Source organism: Globicephala melas, chromosome 1 (assembly GCF_963455315.2).
Source record: "Globicephala melas chromosome 1, mGloMel1.2, whole genome shotgun sequence".
In the NCBI taxonomy this organism is placed as follows: Eukaryota; Metazoa; Chordata; class Mammalia; order Artiodactyla; family Delphinidae; genus Globicephala; species Globicephala melas.
The window spans coordinates 130,120,477-130,142,128 of NC_083314.1; the positions used below are offsets into that span (position 1 = coordinate 130,120,477).

At 42.2% G+C, this 21,652-nt stretch overlaps 1 protein-coding gene and 1 long non-coding RNA gene across 3 annotated transcripts in view; one reads left to right on the forward strand and one right to left on the reverse strand.

Moving 5' to 3' along the window:
• The window catches only part of IL12RB2 (interleukin 12 receptor subunit beta 2), an 82,365-nt gene extending 66,585 nt beyond the window's left edge, over positions 1-15,780 (reverse strand). For both annotated transcript variants that reach the window (XM_060304421.1, XM_030865892.2), the window contains exons 1-3: positions 15,682-15,780; positions 4,193-4,304; positions 2,401-2,688 (exon numbers count right to left, since the gene is read on the reverse strand). In XM_060304421.1, coding sequence (XP_060160404.1) covers positions 2,401-2,688; positions 4,193-4,268 — 364 coding nt within the window. In that variant the 5' untranslated portion in view covers positions 4,269-4,304; positions 15,682-15,780. The remainder of the gene's footprint in view (positions 1-2,400; positions 2,689-4,192; positions 4,305-15,681) is intronic.
• Positions 15,781-15,879: 99 nt separating this feature from the next.
• The window catches only part of LOC132593822 (uncharacterized), an 82,447-nt gene continuing 76,674 nt past the window's right edge, over positions 15,880-21,652 (forward strand). The window contains exon 1 of the long non-coding RNA XR_009559719.1: positions 15,880-16,007. This is a non-coding gene — a long non-coding RNA (uncharacterized lncRNA). The remainder of the gene's footprint in view (positions 16,008-21,652) is intronic.

Here is a 21,652-nt window from a genome sequence, read left to right on the forward strand (position 1 = left end):
AAAAGTAAACAAATGAAAAGGGGTTACATCACTCTCATGCACCTAAGCAAAGATAGGAAATGGAATGGAATGGCTTAAGGACATCTGCAAAGATACTGACTTTCAAGGCCATTGTTAGCCCCCTAAATAAGAAGAAAACACCTGCAGCACTGTGGACACCTGGAACTGACATCACAGGGCTGAGAATGTCTGATACCAATATGGTATGATGGTCTGTAAGATTGTGAATTACCTGGATGAAATATTCAGGTGTTCTGAGGACAAGGGAGGTGAGGACTAATGGTGTTTTTAAGAAAAAATTTTCATTTTGTCTGTAACCAATGCTTATACTTCCTTTCAAGAGAAACAGGCTCAGCACTTAGCATGCTGCACACATGAAGAAAAGAGTAAAACCGATGGACCTGCAACCCTAGCGCTCATCACTTAAGTGCCTCCTATGTGACCGGTACTAGGTTAAGCACTTTGCATACAAGGTGTCATCTAATCACTACAACCATCTTATGAGGTAGGTGTTAGTATCTTCATCACACAGATGGAGAAACTGAGACTCAGAGAATTGAAATTGTCTAAGAGTCCACTGCTAGTGGCAGTGTTGAGATTCAAAGCCCAGGTACCTTTTACTACACCACAGGCTATCAGAGCTGAGAGTACATGACCCATAAGTGGTGTGAACAGGAGCCCCTGATCTGGAAGAGGAGTACAGGACCTAGTTTATGCCTCCGTGCCCACAAATGATCTGCTTAGACGTTTGCTTGGTGTTCTGCTCAATGCTTGTGGCTGACCTCCAGGAAGACCGCCTGGTACCAACCACCTTCTTATAGGTCACAGAGAAGAGGTCCCTAGAAGAGGGAAAGAGACTCTTTCCATCCTGAAGAGTCTCACTGAGCTCTATGTCACTCTCTTTATGAGAGGGACCCTGTCCTCGCATCTTGGTCAGTCAGCCTACTGCAGCAATTCCTCCCACTCTTCTTATGCCTCTCACCTGCCCCTTCGGAGCTTCCCTGGATCCACAGAGGCACAGAGTGCCGTGGGATCGCTCAGGGCCTATGTATGCTCACTGGCTTGCTGGGCTGGGCCTTAGAGGCTGCAGGCTGCAGGCTGCAGGAAGGTGTGCTGTTGGCTCACCCTGTGCACTGTGGCTCAGGCTGCAGACGCCAACTCTGACATCTTAGTTCTTTCTCCCCACGGCTGCGTGGAGGAGCCCACACACAGTGCAAGCAAGCAGTGCGGGGGAGTTGGTGCTCTGTGGGTGAACTCTGACCGATGGCAGACTGTTAACTCTTTCACGTGTCACTCTATTTCTATATGTTCTTTCTGAGGATGTCGCTACTGACCAAGAAACCAGCTGTATCTTCTGTTGATGCCAAGGCCAGCTCAGTCACTTAACCACCTCGTGTTTGCTCTGCTCCTTTCCTAGTTCATTCCCTCACTCTTGCTTCTCTAGAACTGTACAACTCCCCTCCCCCCATGAAGTCTTAGCATGTCAGTTTTGTCTCAGGCAGTTTTCTAGAAAACCCAGGAAAAGATACTAAGTATGACGATAGTTCTCTCAACTTCTGCTAAGTCTGATAACCAGTGGTCAGGAGTGAGGTGGATGGAAGAACTATTTTTTGTGCATTAAGTCAGAGAGAGGAAAAGTGCTCAGCCTTGGGTATCAGCCTGGGCTGCATAAGTCAAAAGAGACATCTCTCTTCTTTTTAGGGGGCAGTGGCTTTGAACAATTCTCATAAGTAAGAAGGAATGAAGACTCAGCTGTGGAGAGCCATTTTCCTGCCATTGGAGGCCACGGGCAATAGGTAAATGGTCTTAATGGCCAAAAAGAGGAGCGAAAGAGAGAGGGGAGGAGAGGGGTGGAAAAGAGAGAAGAGAAGGAAGAGGAGACTTACTAAATGTGATCCCAGTTCTATTGATTTCTGGACTTCTTACATTGAGGTGCTCATGTTACTATCAAGATTAAATGTATCCAGGACTTCCCTGGTGGTGCAGTGGTTAAGAATCTGCCTGCCAATGCAGGGGACACAGGTTCGAGCCCTGGTCCGGGAAGATCCCACATGCCGCGGAGCAACTAAGCCCGTGTGCCACAACTACTGAGCCCATGTGCCACAATTACTGAAGCCCACGTGCCTAGAGCCTGTGCTCCACAACAAGAGTAGCCACCGCAATGAGAAGCCTGCACATCGCAACGAAGAGTAGCCCCCGGTCGCTACAACTAGAGAAAGCCTGCGTGCAGCAACAAAGACCCAATGCAGCCATAAATAAATAAATTTATATTTAAAAAAAGATTAAATATATCCTTGTGGTGGGAGAAGAAAGAACACTGTCTCCTACTTGGATTTCTGCTTAATCATGACAAATACAAGAAGATCACCAATTTTTAGGAATTCAGGATGGAATGCTCACCACCAACGGAGATCTCTGCCCCACATATTCGAATCTCGTCATTACTGCTACAGGCCAGTTTGCAGACAAACAGGGTTGTACCCAGGGGAAGACCTGTGACTTGCGAGCTGAGGGAATGACCATGCTGAAAATAGATTCTTCTGTCAAACTTGTAGAGGATTAACTTGTTAAAACTGGAGAATTGCAAGCAGCCTTGTTTGGTCTTCAAAGAGCACGAAATGTTGACAGCTGACCCAAGTGAAATTACATGGGAAGGCTGCACAGTCACATCCCCTCTCTTGCACACATCTGCAATAGACACAAATGCAAAAGACATAAGATGGCATATAAGAAACCCATTGCAAGATGGAGGGTTTGTGTAATTCCCCAAAGCTGGATAAAACTAACCCTGTCAAATGATGGAAATATACATAAGCTACATTGCTCTGTCTGTATTGGTGAAGCACAATGAGGAGAGAAGGCAAACATATTGAAGGCTAACTGTATTTGAATTAAAATGTACATCCTTCTCAAAACAGTAATACTATAACCAGAACTATAAATAGGAAAGTGGTGAGAAAATAGGGTTGGAAGAACATTCAGGAGCACAGTTCTAGGAAAAACCAATCTCTCTTATATGCAAATTATTCACCAGACTACTAAAAATCACTTCCCAGAATAAATCACATTTGTTTCCATCCCCACTTATGATTTATAACACTTACTTCAATACTCATACCAAAATGATGAACAAGCTATTAGAAATGTTTAAAAGGCTATTACAAATGTTAAAGGGAAGATTTGGGAATAATTCCCTCTCTTGCTATATTAGAGGTCTAAAGTATGTGTAATCTATTATTTTATAACAAAGAGAAAATATTTAGGGGCTCTGTATGTGTAGTTTGCATCAAGGATGGAAATCAAGTCTTACCATGGTATTCCTTCAAGATGTAAGACCCTAGGTAGGATGAACCATTGCCCAATACAGCTAATACGAAATCACATGAATGTATTCTTCTTTTAAAAAGAGTTCTCCATATTATTTTCTATATGCCAGGTCCCACAATAAACTCTTAAAGAGAGGTCATTCTTACTCTCCAGGAGGTTTTGTATATGTAGATACGACAACTAATCAGAAATTAGCAGTTTTGGGTAGTACTCACTACTGCTGATGAAAAAAAGAAAAAAACCCTCAGAATTATAGACTCACCTTGAATTTTTAGATGTGATATAAAGCCTCCACTGAAAGCCTTTTTTGGTAATTATCAGATTGCTTGGATCAACTACCATAAACAAATTGGTAAAAAAGTTATTCAAATCAAATAAAGGAAATACTGAATTCTGAAAAGTTTCCATTTTTATTTTCAGAACTAAGTCTCTTTCTCTCTCTAATCTTACTTATATTTTTGTTTTCTGTTTCTTTGATCCTAAGGGGCCAGAAAGTAAAAAATAAGATGCCAATAAAAACAGCAAAGAAAATGCCAGCCATTATTTTTTTAGCAGAGCTGAACCATCCATGAATACCCTCTGTTAAAATGCACTATAATGTAAAACATTCATTCATGATGCCTAGCTTGATACCTAGTCATTTTGTTAAGAGGAAAGATATCATTGGACTCTTAATCATTAGTATTAATGAAATAAAATACATATTAGTAACAGACATAGAACCAGACTTATCCACTTAAACTTGACAGAAGATTGACTACAAAAGACCAACTACCAGAACATTTACCACAAATGCATATTTCATCTATAACTGAGAATTTAAACCAAAAATCCCTCCACAGATTAGATTACAGAAATATCTTACCTATTTTTGCTTTAACTAACAGCCACACGATGATAAAAATAAGTGCCAATGGGCACCCGTTAACTGTATGTACCATGGACAGTCAACTCTGGAATACACCTCTGTATTTTTCCTTGTAAAAGAACACAAATTCATTCATGTTAAATACATTCACAAAATACCAGAACCAATACTATTCAGAGGGCTTAAAATGCCCCTTTAATTTTCTTCACGTTGTTAAGATTTTTTTTTTTTTAATGAAGTTTACCTTTAAAACTAGTAAACTGAAAATCTTAGCCACCTCTAACCCCCATGTCCTTTAAGCTTCTTGGGGTCAGCAAAGGGTGGGGGAAGAGATCTGGCCTTTGGAGTCCTTTAGAACTGGTTTAAATACTTTTGAGACTATTGGGCAAGTTACTTAACCTTCTGAGCTTCAGTCTCACACAAAACTTTTTTCTTCCAAACAGGGCTGCATCATCATAGTCAAACGCAGTAGTATTAAATTCCAAGAGTAGTGAGAATTTCTTTCTTTTTTTTTAATTTTTAAAATTTAAAGTCTTTTACTGAATTTGTTACAATATTGCTTCTGTTTTATGTTTTGGTTTTTTGGCTGCAAGGCATGTGGGATCTTAGCTCCCTGACCAGAGATGGAACCCACACCCCCTGCTTTGGAAGGTGAAGTCTTAGCCACTGGACCACCAGGGAAGCTCCAGTAGTGAGAATTTCTGATCTAGTTATGTGCTTCTGGAAGTAACAGGAGTGGCTCATAGGCCCGTAAGCCATGGCCGCTGAGCCTGCGCATCCGGAGCCTGTGCTCCGCAACGGGAGAGGCCACAGCGGTGAGAGGCCCACATACCACACACACACACACACACACACACACACACACAAATAATAATAATAATTAAAAAAAAGTGGCTCATAACCACACACACCCCGGCCCCCCCCCCACCAAGAATTTAGTAAAAGATTGATCTCTTTGGCAGTAAGAAAAGAATTCCAAGGGTTCTTAGGGGGCTGTTTGGGTTTTCTATAGAAGTTCAATTTTGTTTGTTTGCTTGTTAATTCATTATTTATTTATTTTACTGAGTATTTTTACCTTGAATGATTTGGAAAACGCAAGCTGGTGATTTCTGTTTGTTTCCAAGTTTAAACTTAAGGAATGGCTTTAGCAAATCCCTAAATTCTATTAAAGGTGGGCCAGAAATTCACGAAGCAGGCTGAAAAGCTGTGTGATGTTGGGCCACTGGCAACCAGCCAATGCAAATGTTCACCTCACATTCCCATACCTAGAAATGGGCCAGAACGTACTGGAGAGCCTCAGAAAAATTCACTTATTCATTCAACAGTGATGGCTACCTTTCATCTGCCAGGCACCGTGTTAAGTGCTAGAGATACAACAGTCCTGCCCTAGTGGGCTTCTAGAAAGTGTCCACTTGTTCTTTCCTTTTTTGCGGTACACAGGCCTCTCACTGTTGTGGCCTCCCCCGTTGCGGAGCACAGGCTCCAGACACGCAGGCTCAGCGGCCATGGCTCACGGGCCCAGCCACTCTGCGGCATGTGGGATCTTCCTGGACCAGGGCACGAACCCGCGTCCCCTGCATCGGCAGGCGGACTCTCAGCCACTGCGCCACCAGGGAAGCCCCACCTGCTCTTTTGACTCCTCTGCCTCTAACCCAATCATCACTCAGGGTAGCCCCCAGATAATATCAGCATCTTTTCAATAGTCTTTGCTGGTGGCTCTTCCTCCTCCTCCTGACTGTTAAGTCTTGGAGGACCTCAGTGTACTCAAGACATTTTTGTCTCTATTTCTAGTCTCTCCCGAGGGATCTCCTCTGGTCACCTGGCTCTAGATACCATCTGTATGCTAAAGACTCTCCGATGCTTATCTTCAACTCAGACATTGCTCTGAGCTCTAGTCTCATACGTATGTCTCCTTGGCATCACTTCTTGGACATCTAAGAGACTGCTCAATATTAACATATTCAAATTGAATTTTTGGTCTCCCTTCTCCAAACTGGTTCTTCCTCCAGCCTTTTCTACCTCCGTGAATAATATTTTTATCCCCTGAATTGCTCAAAAACCTAGACGTCATCCTCGATTCCACCCTCTCTCTCATGCCCCACAGCCAAACCATCACTAAGTCCTGTCAATTTTATCTCCTGAATACATCACAGATCAGTCCACTTCTCTCCATTTCTACCATCCTCACCCCAGTCCAAACCACTGTCCTCTCTCCCCTAGATGACTGCAGTAGCTCCTTAATGTGCCTCTCCATCCATCTTTGCCCCTTTCTAAGTCATTTTCACATAGCTGACTACCTTTTAAAAACATACATCAGATTATGTTACCTGCTTCATATCACCTCTATTTAAAACCCGTCAACAGGGCTTCCCTGGTGGTGTAGTGGTTGAGAGTCCGCCTGCTGATGCAGGGGACACGGGTTCGTGCCCCGGTCCGGGAAGATCCCACATGCCGCGGAGCGGCTGGGACCGTGAGCCATGGCTGCTGAGCCTGCGCGTCCAGAGCCTGTGCTCTGCAACGGGAGAGGCCACAACAGCGAGAGGCCCGCGTACCGCAAAAAAAAAAAACAAACAAAAAAACATCAACAGGTCCCCATTGCTGTTAGAAAAAAAATCCCAAGTCCTTACCATACATGAGTCTCTCAGCCACTTCATGGCTTCATGTCTCCTATCTTGCCACCATCATTTGCTCTACGTTTTTGCCTTGCCAGCTCTGCTTCATTCACACTGGCCTTCAGACTGTTCCTTGAACAAGACATGCCCTTTGCTGCTCCGGGGACTCTGCGCTTTTCATTTCCTCTGCTAGAATCCTCTTCCCCTGGCTCTTCTTAGTGGCTGACTGGCTTACATCTCTCAGACCTCAGATCATGTGTCACTTCCTCAGAGAGCCCCTCCCTGACCACTCAGCCAAAGTGGTCTTGGCCATCTCCTTTCTACTCATCACCTTATTTACTTCATGATACAATCTGTAACTATCTTGTTTATTTGATTGTCTTATTTGTCATCTGTCTTTGTGCTAGAGTTTAAGCCACCATGAGAGCAGGAACTCTGACTGTCTTGCTCACTGCCGTATGCGAGCACTTGGCATTGGGAAAGAGTACTCAATATGTCTTTATTGAACGAGAGAAAGGAATGGAGGGGCTATAGACAATTCCCTATAAACGTCCCTGTGGTAGGCAGCATAATGGCCCACCAAAGATGTCCATGCCCTAATCCCCAGACCTGTGAATATATTATGTTGCACGACAAAGGGACTTTGGAGATGTGACTAAAGTTAGGGACCTTGAGGGGAGGAGGTTATCCTGGACACCCAGATGGGCCCGATCTAATTATGCGAGTCCCTAAAAGTGGGTGAGGGAGGCAGAAGGATCGGTCAGACAGCTGTAGAGCGAGGACTGTGTAGCTGCCTTTGAAGATGGAGGGAGGGGGTTATGGGCCAAGGAAGGTGGTGCCTCTGAAATCTGGAGATGACCCTCAGCTCACAGATACTGTAAAATGTATTCTCTGGGTCTTGGTTTAAAATGTTTGAGAAACACTGATCTAAATTGAAATCCAACAGTTTTGCTCTCTCTAAATCATGAAGGCCCAAGTCATGGCACACAATGGCTTCTGTGAGCTAATTCCTGTCTTCATTACCAGCCACATCCACCACTGTTGACACTGTTGTCCAGTAACACTGAGCTGCACATCCCATGCCAATACATGCTTCTGTGTCTTTGTTCATGCTATTCTCTTACATTTCCACTGTTCTTAGACTGGCTAAGTCTTTTTTTTTTAGTGAATGGTATTTTTTTTTAATTTATTTAATTTATTTTTGGCTGTGTTGGGTCTTTGTTGCTGTATCCGGGCTTTTCGCTAGTTGAGGCGAGCAGGGACAACTCTTTGCTGCGGTGCACAGGCTTCTCACTGCGGTGGCTTCTCTTGTTGCAGAGCACGGGCTCTAGGAGCGCAGGCTCTAGAGCGCAGGCTCAGTAGTTGTGGCGCACGGGCTTAGTTGCTCCGCGGCATGTGGGATCTTCCTGGACCAGGGCTTGAACCCATGTCCCCTGCACTGGCAGGCGGATTCTTAACCACTGCGCCACCAGGGAAGCCCCAGATTGGCTAAGTCTTACTCATCCATCCCAACTCAGCTCAGGCACCTTCTATTCAGTCATTTATTCAACAAATATATATTTAGCCATTGCTATGTGCCAAGGACTTGGGAGAGAGTGGAGAAAAAGACAGACAAGGTTTTAGGTCTCATGGAACCAACATTCTGGAGAAGGTAGACAAAAGACAAATAAATAACAAACAAATACCTTCAGATAATGACGAAAGAATAAGAGAGGCTAAGGGGAGAGAGAACCCGAGGAGGAGAGAAGCCAGTCAATGAAGGTGTTTCTAGGAGGTGAAACTTGAGCTGAGATTGGCACAGGCCAGACAAAGACTCAAAAAGACTTCCTGACAGAATAAAGGTTGAGTGCAAAGCCTGGAGGCAAAGGAACAAGCTTGCTGTGGTTGAGGCATAGAAATAAGGTCAGGGTAGCTGGGGAAAGTGACTCTGGGGAGAATGGTATGAAATGAAATTTGAGAAGAAGGTAGGAGCCAGATGTACCATGGGCTTGTTTGCCATGGAAGAGAGCCTGGATTTTACTCTCCAATCTATGGGAAACCATTGGTATATCATTAGAGGGTTTATTTATTTATTTAGCTGGGTTTTAACTAGGGTATCACAAGATATGAATTACATTAAACACACACACAAATACAAAAGCAAACAAACAGAAAAACTAGTCTTGGCTCTGTGTATGGAGGCTGGAGTAGAAGCAAGCAGACCAGTTAGGAAGCACCTGGGGAGGCCCAGGTAGGAAGTGATGGTGATGTGGACCACAGTGATAGCAGCAGAGATGGAAAGAAGTAGCCAGATCTTAGCCTTATTGATGTCTTCAGGTAGACTGAAGCCTCCTACTAGTATCTTCATAGCATCCTGGCATCCTCCTATCTTAGCACCTGTTGTATTAAATAGGACTAATTTCTTCTGGTATCGGCTTGTCTCCTCCATTAGCTTGCAAGTTCCTCATGGGCAGAGGCCACAATCCGTGGCACATAAAAGGCATGTGCTGAACTGAATGAAATTTAAATGGTTTTTCTGTTTTTTACTTCTGGTTTAGTTTAATATAACTACAATACGTTAAAAGTACATTAAATCTTATTCTGCTACATGGTGTTCGACATCATTAATAAGTCTTTTTTTATTGTAGCTACCTTAGTTTAGTTTAAAATTCGTTAGTTTTCATTAAGCCTTGGAATATTCTGGCATAAAGGAAATTATGGATTGAATTAGAAGATAACTGAATGAACAGATATATAGGGATTAAATAGGTTTCTGCTTCTTAACTGCAAAGGGTATCTACAGGGTATCTTTCAATGTGCCTTGCAACTTATGAAGCAATAACATTCTCCAAATATTCAACAGTAAAACATTACTTGGTTATTATAAGAATTTTAAAAATGTATATATCTGAAATATGTACATATATGATAGATATATACACACACCTATATATGAAATAGGCAAAATAGAGGATAAATTTGAGTTTATATAGTACATTGATTCAAACACAAACATGCTCATTTCCTCTGAATGACCAGATAAAATAGCTGCTTCATTTATAAGAAACTCAGAACCCCAAAGACCTTCAAGTAAATGAGGTATCTTCCAATAAAATGAAACCTCCTATCAACTGTAAACATCCTTCATACAGCCTGCCTGGAGGGTCAATATTAAAACTACAACTCTGTCTTGAATCAGAAAATCAAAAAGTGTGCTATGTCACTGACTCATCACTCAAGTGGTGACAATTTCCAGACAGTGAAAACAACATCTCAATGAGGGGGGCGGGGACCAGCCAGAAATAAAGCAACTGGCAGGAGGGCAGAGACAATTCCCCCTCAGTGAGCCTCTCTTTCCCCACTGCTCCAAGAAGCACAAAATAAAGAGCTAAAATCATATTTGACTAGGCTAGGAAAAACCCTTACCACAGGTGGTAATTTCATGTAGGCTAGAACTCTTCCTACTTCCACATCACTTTTCTTCTGTAGCACCATAGTAAGCTCAAGGGGCAGCATGGTATTGTGGAAAAGAAAAAGGCTAGTGAATCTCAGTTCTACTGTGTGCTGTTAACTGTCAGGGGGCCATTTCCTCATTCATGCAATGAGTTCAGGAATACCTACCTAGACAAAGTTACTAGGAGGATGAATATGCCAGTGTCATGGACCCATGAGAATACCTAGCACAGGGTAGGCACTCCACTGAGGCTAGCTCCCATTTTCCCTTCTGGGTCCAGCTTTTGTATCTCTTTTCTAAATCGTTTACGACTTTCAACGTATTGGAATTGTATGTTTTGTTAGACTAGGTAAAAGGTCATATGTTAGGCAGTCTTAGCCCTGGCTATCAAAGAATTTAATAACTCAGAGGAGGAAGGAACCTCAAAGGTTAGCCAATAATTACCATGTCCTACTGCTCCTTTCCTCTCCCAAAAGCTGACATTTGAGTCTGGGCCACCAGAGAACAACCAAGTGATTGTTCTGAATGTGCATTAAGGCTGTCTGCCTTATAAATACATGCCGTTAATTACCCAGTTGACGCAATGAGGCAGGGTACAAAATCATTCTCTTCTGCCAGCAAAGCTACTGACAGACATATCTTACTGGTGGCAGATCAGGGACAACACTTTGGAGGTCATGTATTCTACATTCCTCATTTTTTTTTTTTTTTTTTTTTTTTTTTTGCGGTACGCGGGCCTCTCACTGTTGTGGCCTCTCCCGTCGCTGAGCACAGGCTCCGGACGCGCAGGCTCAGCGGCCATATGCCATATGCCACGTATGGCATATGGCCATATGGCCCATATGGCCCATATCCCATATGCCACAGGCCCAGCCGCTCCGTGGCATATGGGATCTTCCCGGACCGGGGCACGAATCTCTGTCCCCTGCGTCGGCAGGTGGACTCCCAACCACTGCGCCACCCGGGAAGCCCTACATTCCTCATTTTATATACAGATAAACTGAGCCCTAGAGAAAACAAGGGACTTGCCAAAGGTCCAAAGGTCACATTAATAGCAGAATCCAGATCAGAACGGAGGTGTCCCAATTTCTAATCCAAGATTACTTCTAGCAGGTAAGATTGCTTCTGACCAGTTGCAACTATAGCAGCATGAAACTAGAAATAATGCTAATATTAACACTGCCCTTAATACTAATGCTACAGTTTGTTGATCTTTTATTATGTTTGATGTACATTACATACAATCTTTATGATACCCATCTAGTAAAGCACTTACAATGACTAATGCTTTAGTTTTCAGAAGGTTGAATCACCCACCTCCCTCAAAAGAAGATCAAACAATAAAACCCAGTGTACATACAATATGTAACCATCTCTAATGATCTATTCCACTCTGAGGATGGAAGAGGAAAATCAGGTCCACCAAGTAGCTAACTTGCAACTCAGCCACTGGAGCCAACTTCTCTTCCCCATACCTTTCCATGGGCTATGTCATGAAAAAGAAGAGTTTCCTGACCAAAGCATCATCTCCTTTTTGCTTCTGAGTCTACCATTTGTTGAAAAATCGAACAAGCCATAACACGGACAAACCCTGGCCTGCCAGCCTCAGATCATCAAATCACCCCCTTCATAATGTCATGTCAGATGGCTTAAAGGGGAAGGAAAGTAACCACATCAACCCCTTCTGCTTTTTCTTCTCTCTAGCCAACAGTTCCAACCCCCATTACATGAGCCGAATTGGACGCACACCTGTTTTCCTTTCTTATGCAGCTGCTGAGGCTCTCTTGAACCTTCTCTCATCTCACTGGTTAGCATTTGTAGTCCTAATTTTACCCATTTACAGGAACTTTCTTCTCTTGCTTGAATTCAGGAGACTTCTGAAGTTTGGGTCCCTTTCTCTCTCTTTTTTTAAATTTTAGGGTGTTTTCTCCTTTCCCGCTTTATGACCTCTTTATAATTTTTCTTAACAAAGATCCCCTTATGCTTTTTTCCCTTCTTTCCTGTTTTTCTGGAATGTTCTGTCAGACCTATTCGTCTCTATTTCCAATTCAGATATATCACCCTGGACATAATATACTGGCTCCTGAAATGTTGTGTGTAAACAAATTATATTTAAAATGCATTAGGGAATCTTATCAGGCCCCAACCCCAGAATCATGTGTACTGTGAACTGTCTTATAAATTGAACAAGCATTCCTACAATAGAGCAATAAACAGGAAATAAAGAAAGAAGAAATAAGAGGTGGATGGAGTCTTGAAGAAACAAGGTACTTTCAGATCAGTTGGTGTTATTTGCTATGTTTTTTCTTTCTTCGATTAGCTTCACAAGGCTACAATTTTCGTGGCACTTGTTCAATTAAGTTTCAACAATCCAATCTTCTCTAATTTCACTCTCTGCATCTTTCAATAGCTATAAATAAAATAAGCCATCTCTTGGGCTTCCCTGGTGGCGCAGTGGTTGAGAGTCCGCCTGCCGATGCACGGGACACGGGTTCGCGCCCCGGTCTGGGAAGATCCCACATGCCGCGGAGCAGCTGGGCCCGTGAGCCATGGCCACTGAGCCTGCGCGTCCAGAGCCTGTGCTCCGCAACGGGAGAGGCCACAACAGTGAGAGGCCCGCGTACCGCAAAAAAAATAAAAAAATAAAAAATAAGCCATCTCTTACTGAAAAGGATGATGTACTGGAAAGAGCCTGGTATTTAGGGCCACAGGATCATCCTGGGGCCAGGTGTCATCCTGGTTTCTCCACTTCTACCTGTGTCATCATAGTAACATCATCACAAGTAACTCTGAAAAATGGCAATCCACATTTATTGAGAAAATTAGATCTCTTTCACTAACTTTTCCTCCTTAGTTTATTGGAAAGGTCTCTCCTTTGACACATTTAACCTTGAAGTCTCTATTCGTGGACAATGGCATGGGAGTGGCAGGTTTATCCTTGAGTCTTGTAAAATCCTGGCAAGTTTTGTAGCTTCAACCCCTGAGTCTTTTCTTAGTGCTATAAGGCATTAAAAATATTAAAGCACATTACAATTACTTTGTTTTAAGAGTCTTCTCGGAATTTCACAACTATCCTAATATAATTGGAGACACCCTGGGTCTAGGGGGCAAAGATTAATGATCACCATACTACAATATTCCTCAAGGTTTCTTCTATAAACTAAAAATTCAACCGAAATCTCGACACTAATAATCCCATATCTCAGCACCTCTGCCTGTTTTACTTAATATTTTCCTTTTACTGCAAAAGGGATGTAAATTAAGATTCTAATCTTAATAATCTTTTATAGGCATTTACTTAGCAATTTATCACAATGCAGAGCATGTGACTGAGTTGTTAACATTTGGTCTTCTACTAAATAAAGTAACTATTGGTATCTCTATTCTGCAGGTGGAGAGATCTGCAAGTTGATCACGCTAATACAGAAAAACCAGAAGTAAATTCAGAATTAGCTAAATTAGAACTACCTTCCATGCTTGAGTTTCCTCAATTGTAAAATAAAAATAAAGATAGCACCAAACTGACGGGATTATTGTGGGAGTTAAATGAGAAGCTCTTAGCAAAGTGCCTGGTATATAGAAAGAGCTCAATAAATACTATCATCCATTATTATTATTTTAAGAAAAAAGATAATATCATTTACTTATCAAGGACATTGTTAGAATTAAGCTAGACAGCCTTGCTTTTTGACCTCTCTCTTGGCCCATTCATCTGGCTCATCACTGAAGAATTAATTTGATTAAAACTAGATCCCATACCTCCTTCATAAAAGGTGACTTCATGCCACTTATAATTTATGACATACTAAGTGTTCTCATAATTATTGTCTTCCTAAACAGTTTTAACTTTTTTGAGGACAGGAACTGAGACTTACGTTTCTTTATATTACAATGACCAGCACAATGTCTTGAACATAACAGATGTTCAATACGTATTTATACTTTAAAAACACATTGTTACCATTAGCAAAGAACACCACCATGTTCCAAGAACAAAGGAAATTGGACAAAGCTTCTTTGGGATTTGGGTTTCTTTCCAGATTAGCCTGCACAAATGTACATGCAGAAGTTGAGAGCAGTGCTGTGAGTGTAATTGCAAAGATGACAAATAATTGGCCAAAGAACAAAGCAGGTACAATTAAAAAAAAAAAGTCCACAATTGAGAAATGATGTACATCTACTGTACTTATAGGATTCTTCTCCCATAAAAATCTCACATCTGCTTTAGAATTTTTTCCACACTAGAACTCATTCTAATGTAAGAAAGATTCAAAGCTTGCCAAAATTTGGGAATTTATGTAAGCATCATGACAGTCAAGAAACATGATACATGATAAAAGAATGCTGCAAACTCTTTTAGAGCCTTTTGTGCCCAAGAAAGTGACAGTAATGAATTGAGAATTTCACATTAAAATGGAGGGAAAGAGTATCAGCTCTCAGCCACTAAGGTCCTTTCAGTTATATGCTGGACAGAGAAACAGGGCACTGTACCATTCCTTGTTAATGGGAACCAGAATCTAATGTTTGTTTGCCCAAGTGGAGGTGGATATAATGTTTTGAGTCAGAGGTGCAAAGGCAAGGAGCACAGAGCCTGGAGCCAAAAACCTGTAACTCACTATCTCTGTGAAAGTGTGAAAGTTTCCACATCTGTAAAACGGGAATACTTATAACCAGTTCACTGAGTTTCTAAAGAATTATAGAGGATAACAGCGATACCCAAGGGCCAAGTCCATAGTAGGTGCTCAACGAAGACTTTTATCCACACAGGATATACTCGTAGGGGATTGTAACAGACATTCGGAGTTTTGCCTTGTTCTTTAGAGATACCAGGAAAAAACTTTTTGTATGCATTTGCATTGCTATTCGTAAAACCTGGATCTAATCGCAGGGATACTTAATCTCCTCCAATGTTTGTATTTACTGCCCCTCAACCAAGTGAAAAGAGCCTCTCTAAAGAGACATTTCACAGATGAGAAAAGCGACTGGCCAGGCGGCTCGCCCCAGAGCATTCTGCTAGTGACTAGACAGGTGGGGACTGTGCTTCTACAGAGGCCTCAGGAAAGTGCTGCGGAGAAAGGGACAATTCACCCCCATGCAAGACTAAGTAAGACTCCTCCATATCTTATTCACAAAAGATCCACTTCCGAGCCGCGAGTCACGCCCGTGGGCCTGGCCCCTGACGGGTACCCGCTGCCGTTTCCAGACACCAGCCCTCCCCTCCTCACGTTCCCACCGTTCTGCGAACGCCTTGGAAACTCAATCTGAGCGCCCCTCCGCTCCATCTGGCCAACCGCGACCCGGCACTCTCAAGCGAACGTCCAGCCCACAGTGAGGACCCAGATGAGCAGAGGCCGCCCCCAAATCCCCCTCCCCGGGAGAAGCGAAGCACGAAAGCCGGGGGTCCCAAGCGTCCGCGCCCCACCGATTCCCCGGCCACTCACCGCGCGTCTCCAGCCCGCGGGCCCGCTGCGGGGCGGCGCGGAGCCGATGGCCCGGGTGCTGCGGGACGCACGTGCGGCGCAGGCAGTGTGCGCTCCGGGCGTTCCGGTGCCCGTGCGCGCCCCGCCTGTGACCCCGGGGTGGGCGCTCCGGCGGCGCAGGGGCGCGCGCGGACGTGCGTCGGGCGGCGCCCGGGCCGAGGAGATGGATGTGGCCGTGGTCGTCGGCAGAGGGAAAGAGGCTGCACTGTCAGCTGTCGAAGCGGGCCGGCCAGGGTCCGGTTCCGCTCCTGGCGGGCTATGCCCGTGCCCGTGCCGCCCGGAGCAAGGTAATTACCGCGGCACACGTCGGGTTCCCCTTCTATACAAGGAGGGTAGGAAAGCCTCGCTCCTCAGCCGGGGTGGTGAGGTGAATTAAGCACCAGGGTATGAAAAGCACGGCCGAATCATGTTTTCGCCCTTCACCGCCACGGGGAAGCGGCACTTCGTTGACACTCTGTAGAGAACTTTCCTCAGAGACGTTCTTCTGTGCTTGCCCAGCACTTACCACACCCTAGTGCTGCGGTCACCGAAGCGGGCTGTGTGTAAGACTGGGTGTGAGAAGAAAATACTAGAACTTTCATTTGTGTTTGTAACTAAAAAGTAAGAAAGAATTCACATTAAATAGGTGGCATGACCCTGACTCTAAATGGTCCCATGTTCCATATGTTATAAGTGGGATTCTGAGGGAAGAGGGAAAACTGTCCAAAATGCAGAGGGGATGACAGCGGTGCTTTTACTTATGACAATATTTTATTGACGCTAGGAATTCAACTCTAAGACGTACTATTTTTTTGCTTTTTTTTTTGGTGGTACTTGGGCCTCTCACTGTTGTGGCCTCTCCCGTTGCGGAGCACAGGCTCCGCACGCGCAGGCCCAGCGGCCATGGCTCACGGGCCCAGCCACTCCGCGGTATGTGGGATCTTCCCAGACTGGGGCACGAACCTGTGTCCCTTGCATCGGCAGGAGGACTCTCAACCACTGCGCCACCAGGGAAGCCCCGTACTATTTTTTATACACTAGTAAGAAAAAGAACTGTCTTATAAACTTGTGACATAATGCTTTCTTGTCACTTAGAATATTTTTAATTGAAATTTTTATTTTCAAAAAATTTTTTTATTTTATTATTTTATTTTATTTATTTATTTTGGCTGCGTTGGGTCTTCGTTGCTGCGTGGAAGCTTTTCTCTGATGGCCGCGAGCGGGGGCTACTCTTCGTTGCGGTGCGTGGGCTTCACATTGTGGTGGCTTCTCTTGTTGAGGAGCATGGGCTCTAGGCACGTGGGCTTCAGTGGTCGTGGCACGTGGGCTTCAGTAGTTGTGGCCCATGGGCTCTAGAGCGCAGACTCAGTAGTTGTGGTGCGCGGACTTAGTTGCTCCACGGCATGTGGGATCTTCCCGGACCAGGGCTCAAACCCGTGTTCCCCGTGAAGGCAGGCAGATTCTTAACCACTGCACCACCAGGGAAGCCCCTAAAATTTTTATGTTTTAAAAAATATCCCTTTTAGATTTATTAGACATATGTGTTTGCTATCAGTCTTGTTCATTTGAAAAGAAAAAGGAAAATAGAAGCAAAATAAATTTGGTTAAAATATTCTTTAGATACATTCGCGTTCAGTCTGCAACATTCCTGATGACTTTTTTGTTTCACTCAATATCATCTTCAGTGACATGAGTATTAATAAAGCCACATTTCTTAAAAGAATGTCCCACTGTTACCTCTGGGATGTTCTTCCCTTCCACTGAAACCAATCCAGGCTTGCTTAGTATGTGCAGAGCCAACTCCATCACCATACCGTTTGGGCAGTAAGCATAAGACACCTCCCAATTTCTTTTTAATAGATCGTTATTGGAGTATAATTGCTTCACAATACTGTGTTAGTTTCTATTGTACACCAAAGTGAATCATCCATATGCATACGTATGTCCCCATATCCCCTCCCTCTTGAGCCTCCCTCGCATCCTCCCTATCCCACCCCTCTCGGTCATCTCAGAGCACGGAGCTGATCTCCCTGTGCTATGCTGCTGCTTCCCACTAGCTAACTGTTTTACATTTGGTAGTGTATATATGTCCATGCTACTCTCACTTCGCCAAGGCTTCCCCCTCCCACCCCATGTCCTCAGGTCCATTCTCTATGTCTAATCTTTATTCCTCCCCTGCAACTAGGTCCATTAGTACAATTTTTTTTTTTTAGATTCCATATATATGCGTTAGCAAATGGTATTTGTTTTTCTCTTTATGACTTACTTCACTCTGTATGACAGACTCCAGGTCCATCCACCTCACTACAAATAACTCAATTTTGTTTCTTTTTATGGCTGAATAATATTCCATTGTATATATGTGCCACATCTTTATCCATTCATCTGTCGATGGACACTTAGGCTTCTTCCATATCCTGGCTATTGTAAATAGTGCTGCAGTGAACATTGTGGTACATGTCTCTTTTTGAATTGTGGTTTTCTCAGGGTATATACCCAGTAGTGGGATTGCTGGGTCATATGGTAGTTCTATTTTTAGTTTTTTAAGGAACCTCCATACTGTTTTCCATAGTGGTTGTATCAATTTACATTCCTGCCAACAGTGCAGGAGGGTTACCTTTTCACCACATCCCTTCCAACATTTATTGATTCTAGATTTTTTGATAATGGCCGTTCTGACTGGCGTGAAGTGATGCCTCATTGTAGTTTTGATTTGCATTTCCCTAATAATTAGTGATGTTGAGCATCTTTTCATGTGCCTCTTGGCCATCTGTATGTCTTCCTTGGTGAAATGTCTATTTAGGTTTTCTGCCCATTTTTTAATTGGATTGTTTGTTTTTTGATATTGAGCTCCATGAGCTGTTTGTATACTTTGGAAATTAATCCTTTGTCCGTTGTTTCATTTGCAAATATTTTCTCCCATTCTGAGCGTCCTCTTTTCATCTTGTTTATGGTTTTTGTTGTGCAACAGCTTTTAAGTCCCATTTGTTTATTTTTGTTTTTAATTCTGTTACTCTAGGAGGTGGGTCAAAACAGATCTTGCTGTGGTTTATGCCAAAGAGTGTTTTTCCTGTGTTTTCCTCTAAGAGTTTTATAGTGTCTAGTCTTACATTTAGGTCTTTAATCCATTTGGAGATTATTTTTGTGTATGGTGTTAGGTAGTGTTCGAATTTCATTCTTTTACATGTAGCTGTCCAGTTTTCCCAGAACCACTTATTGAAGAAATGTCTTTGTTGTATATTCTTGCCTCCTTTGTCATAAATTAGGTGACCATATATGCATGGGTTTATCTCTGGGCATTCTATCCTGTACCATTGATCTATATTTCTGTTTTTGTGCCAGTACCATACTGTCTTGATTACTGTAGCTTTGTGGTATAGTTTGAAGTCAGGGAGTCTGATTCCTCCAGCTCCGTTTATTTCCCTCAAGACTGCTTTGGCTATTCGGGGTCTTTTGTGTCTCCATACAGATTTTAAGATTTTTTGTTCTAGTTCTGTAAAAAATGCCATTAGTAATTTGAAAGTGATTGCATTGAATCTGCAGATTGCTTTTGGTAGTAGAGTCATTTTCACAATATTGATTCTTCCAATATAGGAACATGGTGTATTTCTCCATCTGTTTATGACATCTTTGATTTCTTTCATCAGTGTTTTATAGTTTTCTGAGTACAAGCCTTTCTCCTCCTTAGGCAGGTTTATTCCTAGGTATTTCATTCTTTTTGTTGCAATGGTAAATGGGAGTGTTTCCTTAATTTCTCTTTCTGATTTTTCGTTGTTGGTGTATAGGAATGCCAGAAATTTCTATGCATTAATTTTGTATCCTGCAACCTTACCAAATTCATTGGTTAGTTCTAGTAATTTTGCATCTTTAGGATTCTCTATGTATAGTATCATGTCATCTGCAAACAGTGACAGTTTTACTTCTTGTTTTCCAATATGTATTCCTTCTATTTCTTTTTCTTCTCTGATTGCCATGGCTAGGACTTCCAAAACTATGTTGAATAAGAGTGGCAAGAGTAGACATCCTTGTCTTGTTCCTGATCTTAGTGGCAATGCTTTCAGTTTTTCACCACTGAGTATGATGCTTGCTGTTGGTTTGTCATATATGGCCTTTATTATGTTGAGGTAGGTCCTCTCTATGCCCATTTTCTGGAGGGGTTTTATTATAAATGGGTGTTGAATTTTGTCAAAAGCGTTTTCTGCATCTATTGAGATGATCATATGGTTTTTATTCCTTAATTTGTTAATGTGGTGTATCACATTGATTGATTTGCATATATTGAAGAATCCTTGCATCCCTGCGATAAATTCCACTTGATCATGGTGTATGATCCTTTTAATGTGCTGTTGGATTCTGTTTGCTAGTATTTTGTTGAGGATTTTTGCATCTATGTTCATCAGTGATATTGTTATATAATTTTCTTTTTTTGTGATATCTTTTTCTGATTTTGGTATCAGGGTGATGGTGGCTTCATAGAATGAATTTGGAAGTGTTTCTCCCTCTACAATTTTTTGGAAGAGTTTAAGATGGATTGGTGTTAGGTCTTCTCTAAATGTTTGATAGAATTCTCCTGTGAAGCCATCTGGTCCTGGCCTGTTGTTTGTTGGCAGATTTTTAATTACAGTTTCAATTTCATTACTTTAATAGGTCTGTTTATATTTTCTAATTCTTCATGGCTCAGTCTTGGAAAATTGTACCTTCCCAAGAATTTGTCCATTTCTTTGTGGTTGTCCATTTTATTGGCATATAGTTGTTTGTAGTAGTCTCTTATAACCCTTTGTATTTCTGCGGTGTCAGTTGTGATTTCTCCTTTTTCATTTTTAATTTTATTGATTTGCTTCCTCTCCCTTTTTTTTCTTGATGAGTCTGGCTAAGGGTTTATCAATTTTGCTTATCTTCTCAAAGAACCAGCTTTTAGTTTTATTGATCTTTGCTATTGTTTTCTTCATTTCTATTTCATTTATTTCAGCTCTGATCCTTATGATTTCTTTCCTTCTACTGACTTTGGGTTTTCTTTGTTTTTCTTTCTCTAGTTGTTTTAAGTGTAGGGTTAGAGTGTTTATTTGAGATTTTTCTTGTTTCTTGAGGTGAGATTGAACTGCTATAAACTTCCCTCTTTAGAACTGCTTTTGTTGCATCCCATAGGTTTTGGGTCACTGTGTTTTGTTGTCATTTGTTTCTGTGTATATATTTTTTTCTTCTTTGATTTCTTCAGTGATCTCTTGGTTATTTAGTAGCACACTGTTTAGCCTCCATGTATTTGTGTCTTTTACAGTTTTTTTCCTGTAATTGATTTCCAATCTCATAACATTATGGTCAGAAAAGATGGTTGATACGATTTCAGTTTTCTTAAATTTTCTGAGGCTTGATTTGTGATGCAAGATGTGATCTATCCTGGAGAATGTTCTGTGTACACTTGAGAAGAAAGGGTATTCTCCCACTTTTGGGTGGAATGTTCTATAAATACCAATTAAATCTACCTGGTCTACTGTGTCATTTAAAGCTTTTGTTTATGTATCTATTTTCTGTGGATGGTCTGTCCATTGGTGTAAGTGGGGTGTTAAAATCCCCTACTATTATTGTGTTACTGTCGGTTTCTCCTTTCATGGTTGTTAGCATTTGCCTTATGTATTGAGGTGCTCCTATGCTGGGTGCATAAACATTTATAATTGTTATATCTTCTTCTTGGACTGATCCCTTGATCATTATGTAGAGACACCTCCCAGTTTTGAAGATGTTAAATATGAAAAATGTACGTCTTAGACATCACAAAGTACAGTGGATTGCTTTTATGAGACTGTGACATGTAGTTTACATACTTCAGCAATTTATCTACGTGAATAATTTGATAAAAACAAATCCTTAAGTTATAGAATCTTAACATCACTGCCTAGTGAGCTGGTGAGTGACTGTGAAAATTATTTGCAACAAAGTTAAAAGAATCTAGTTAAAA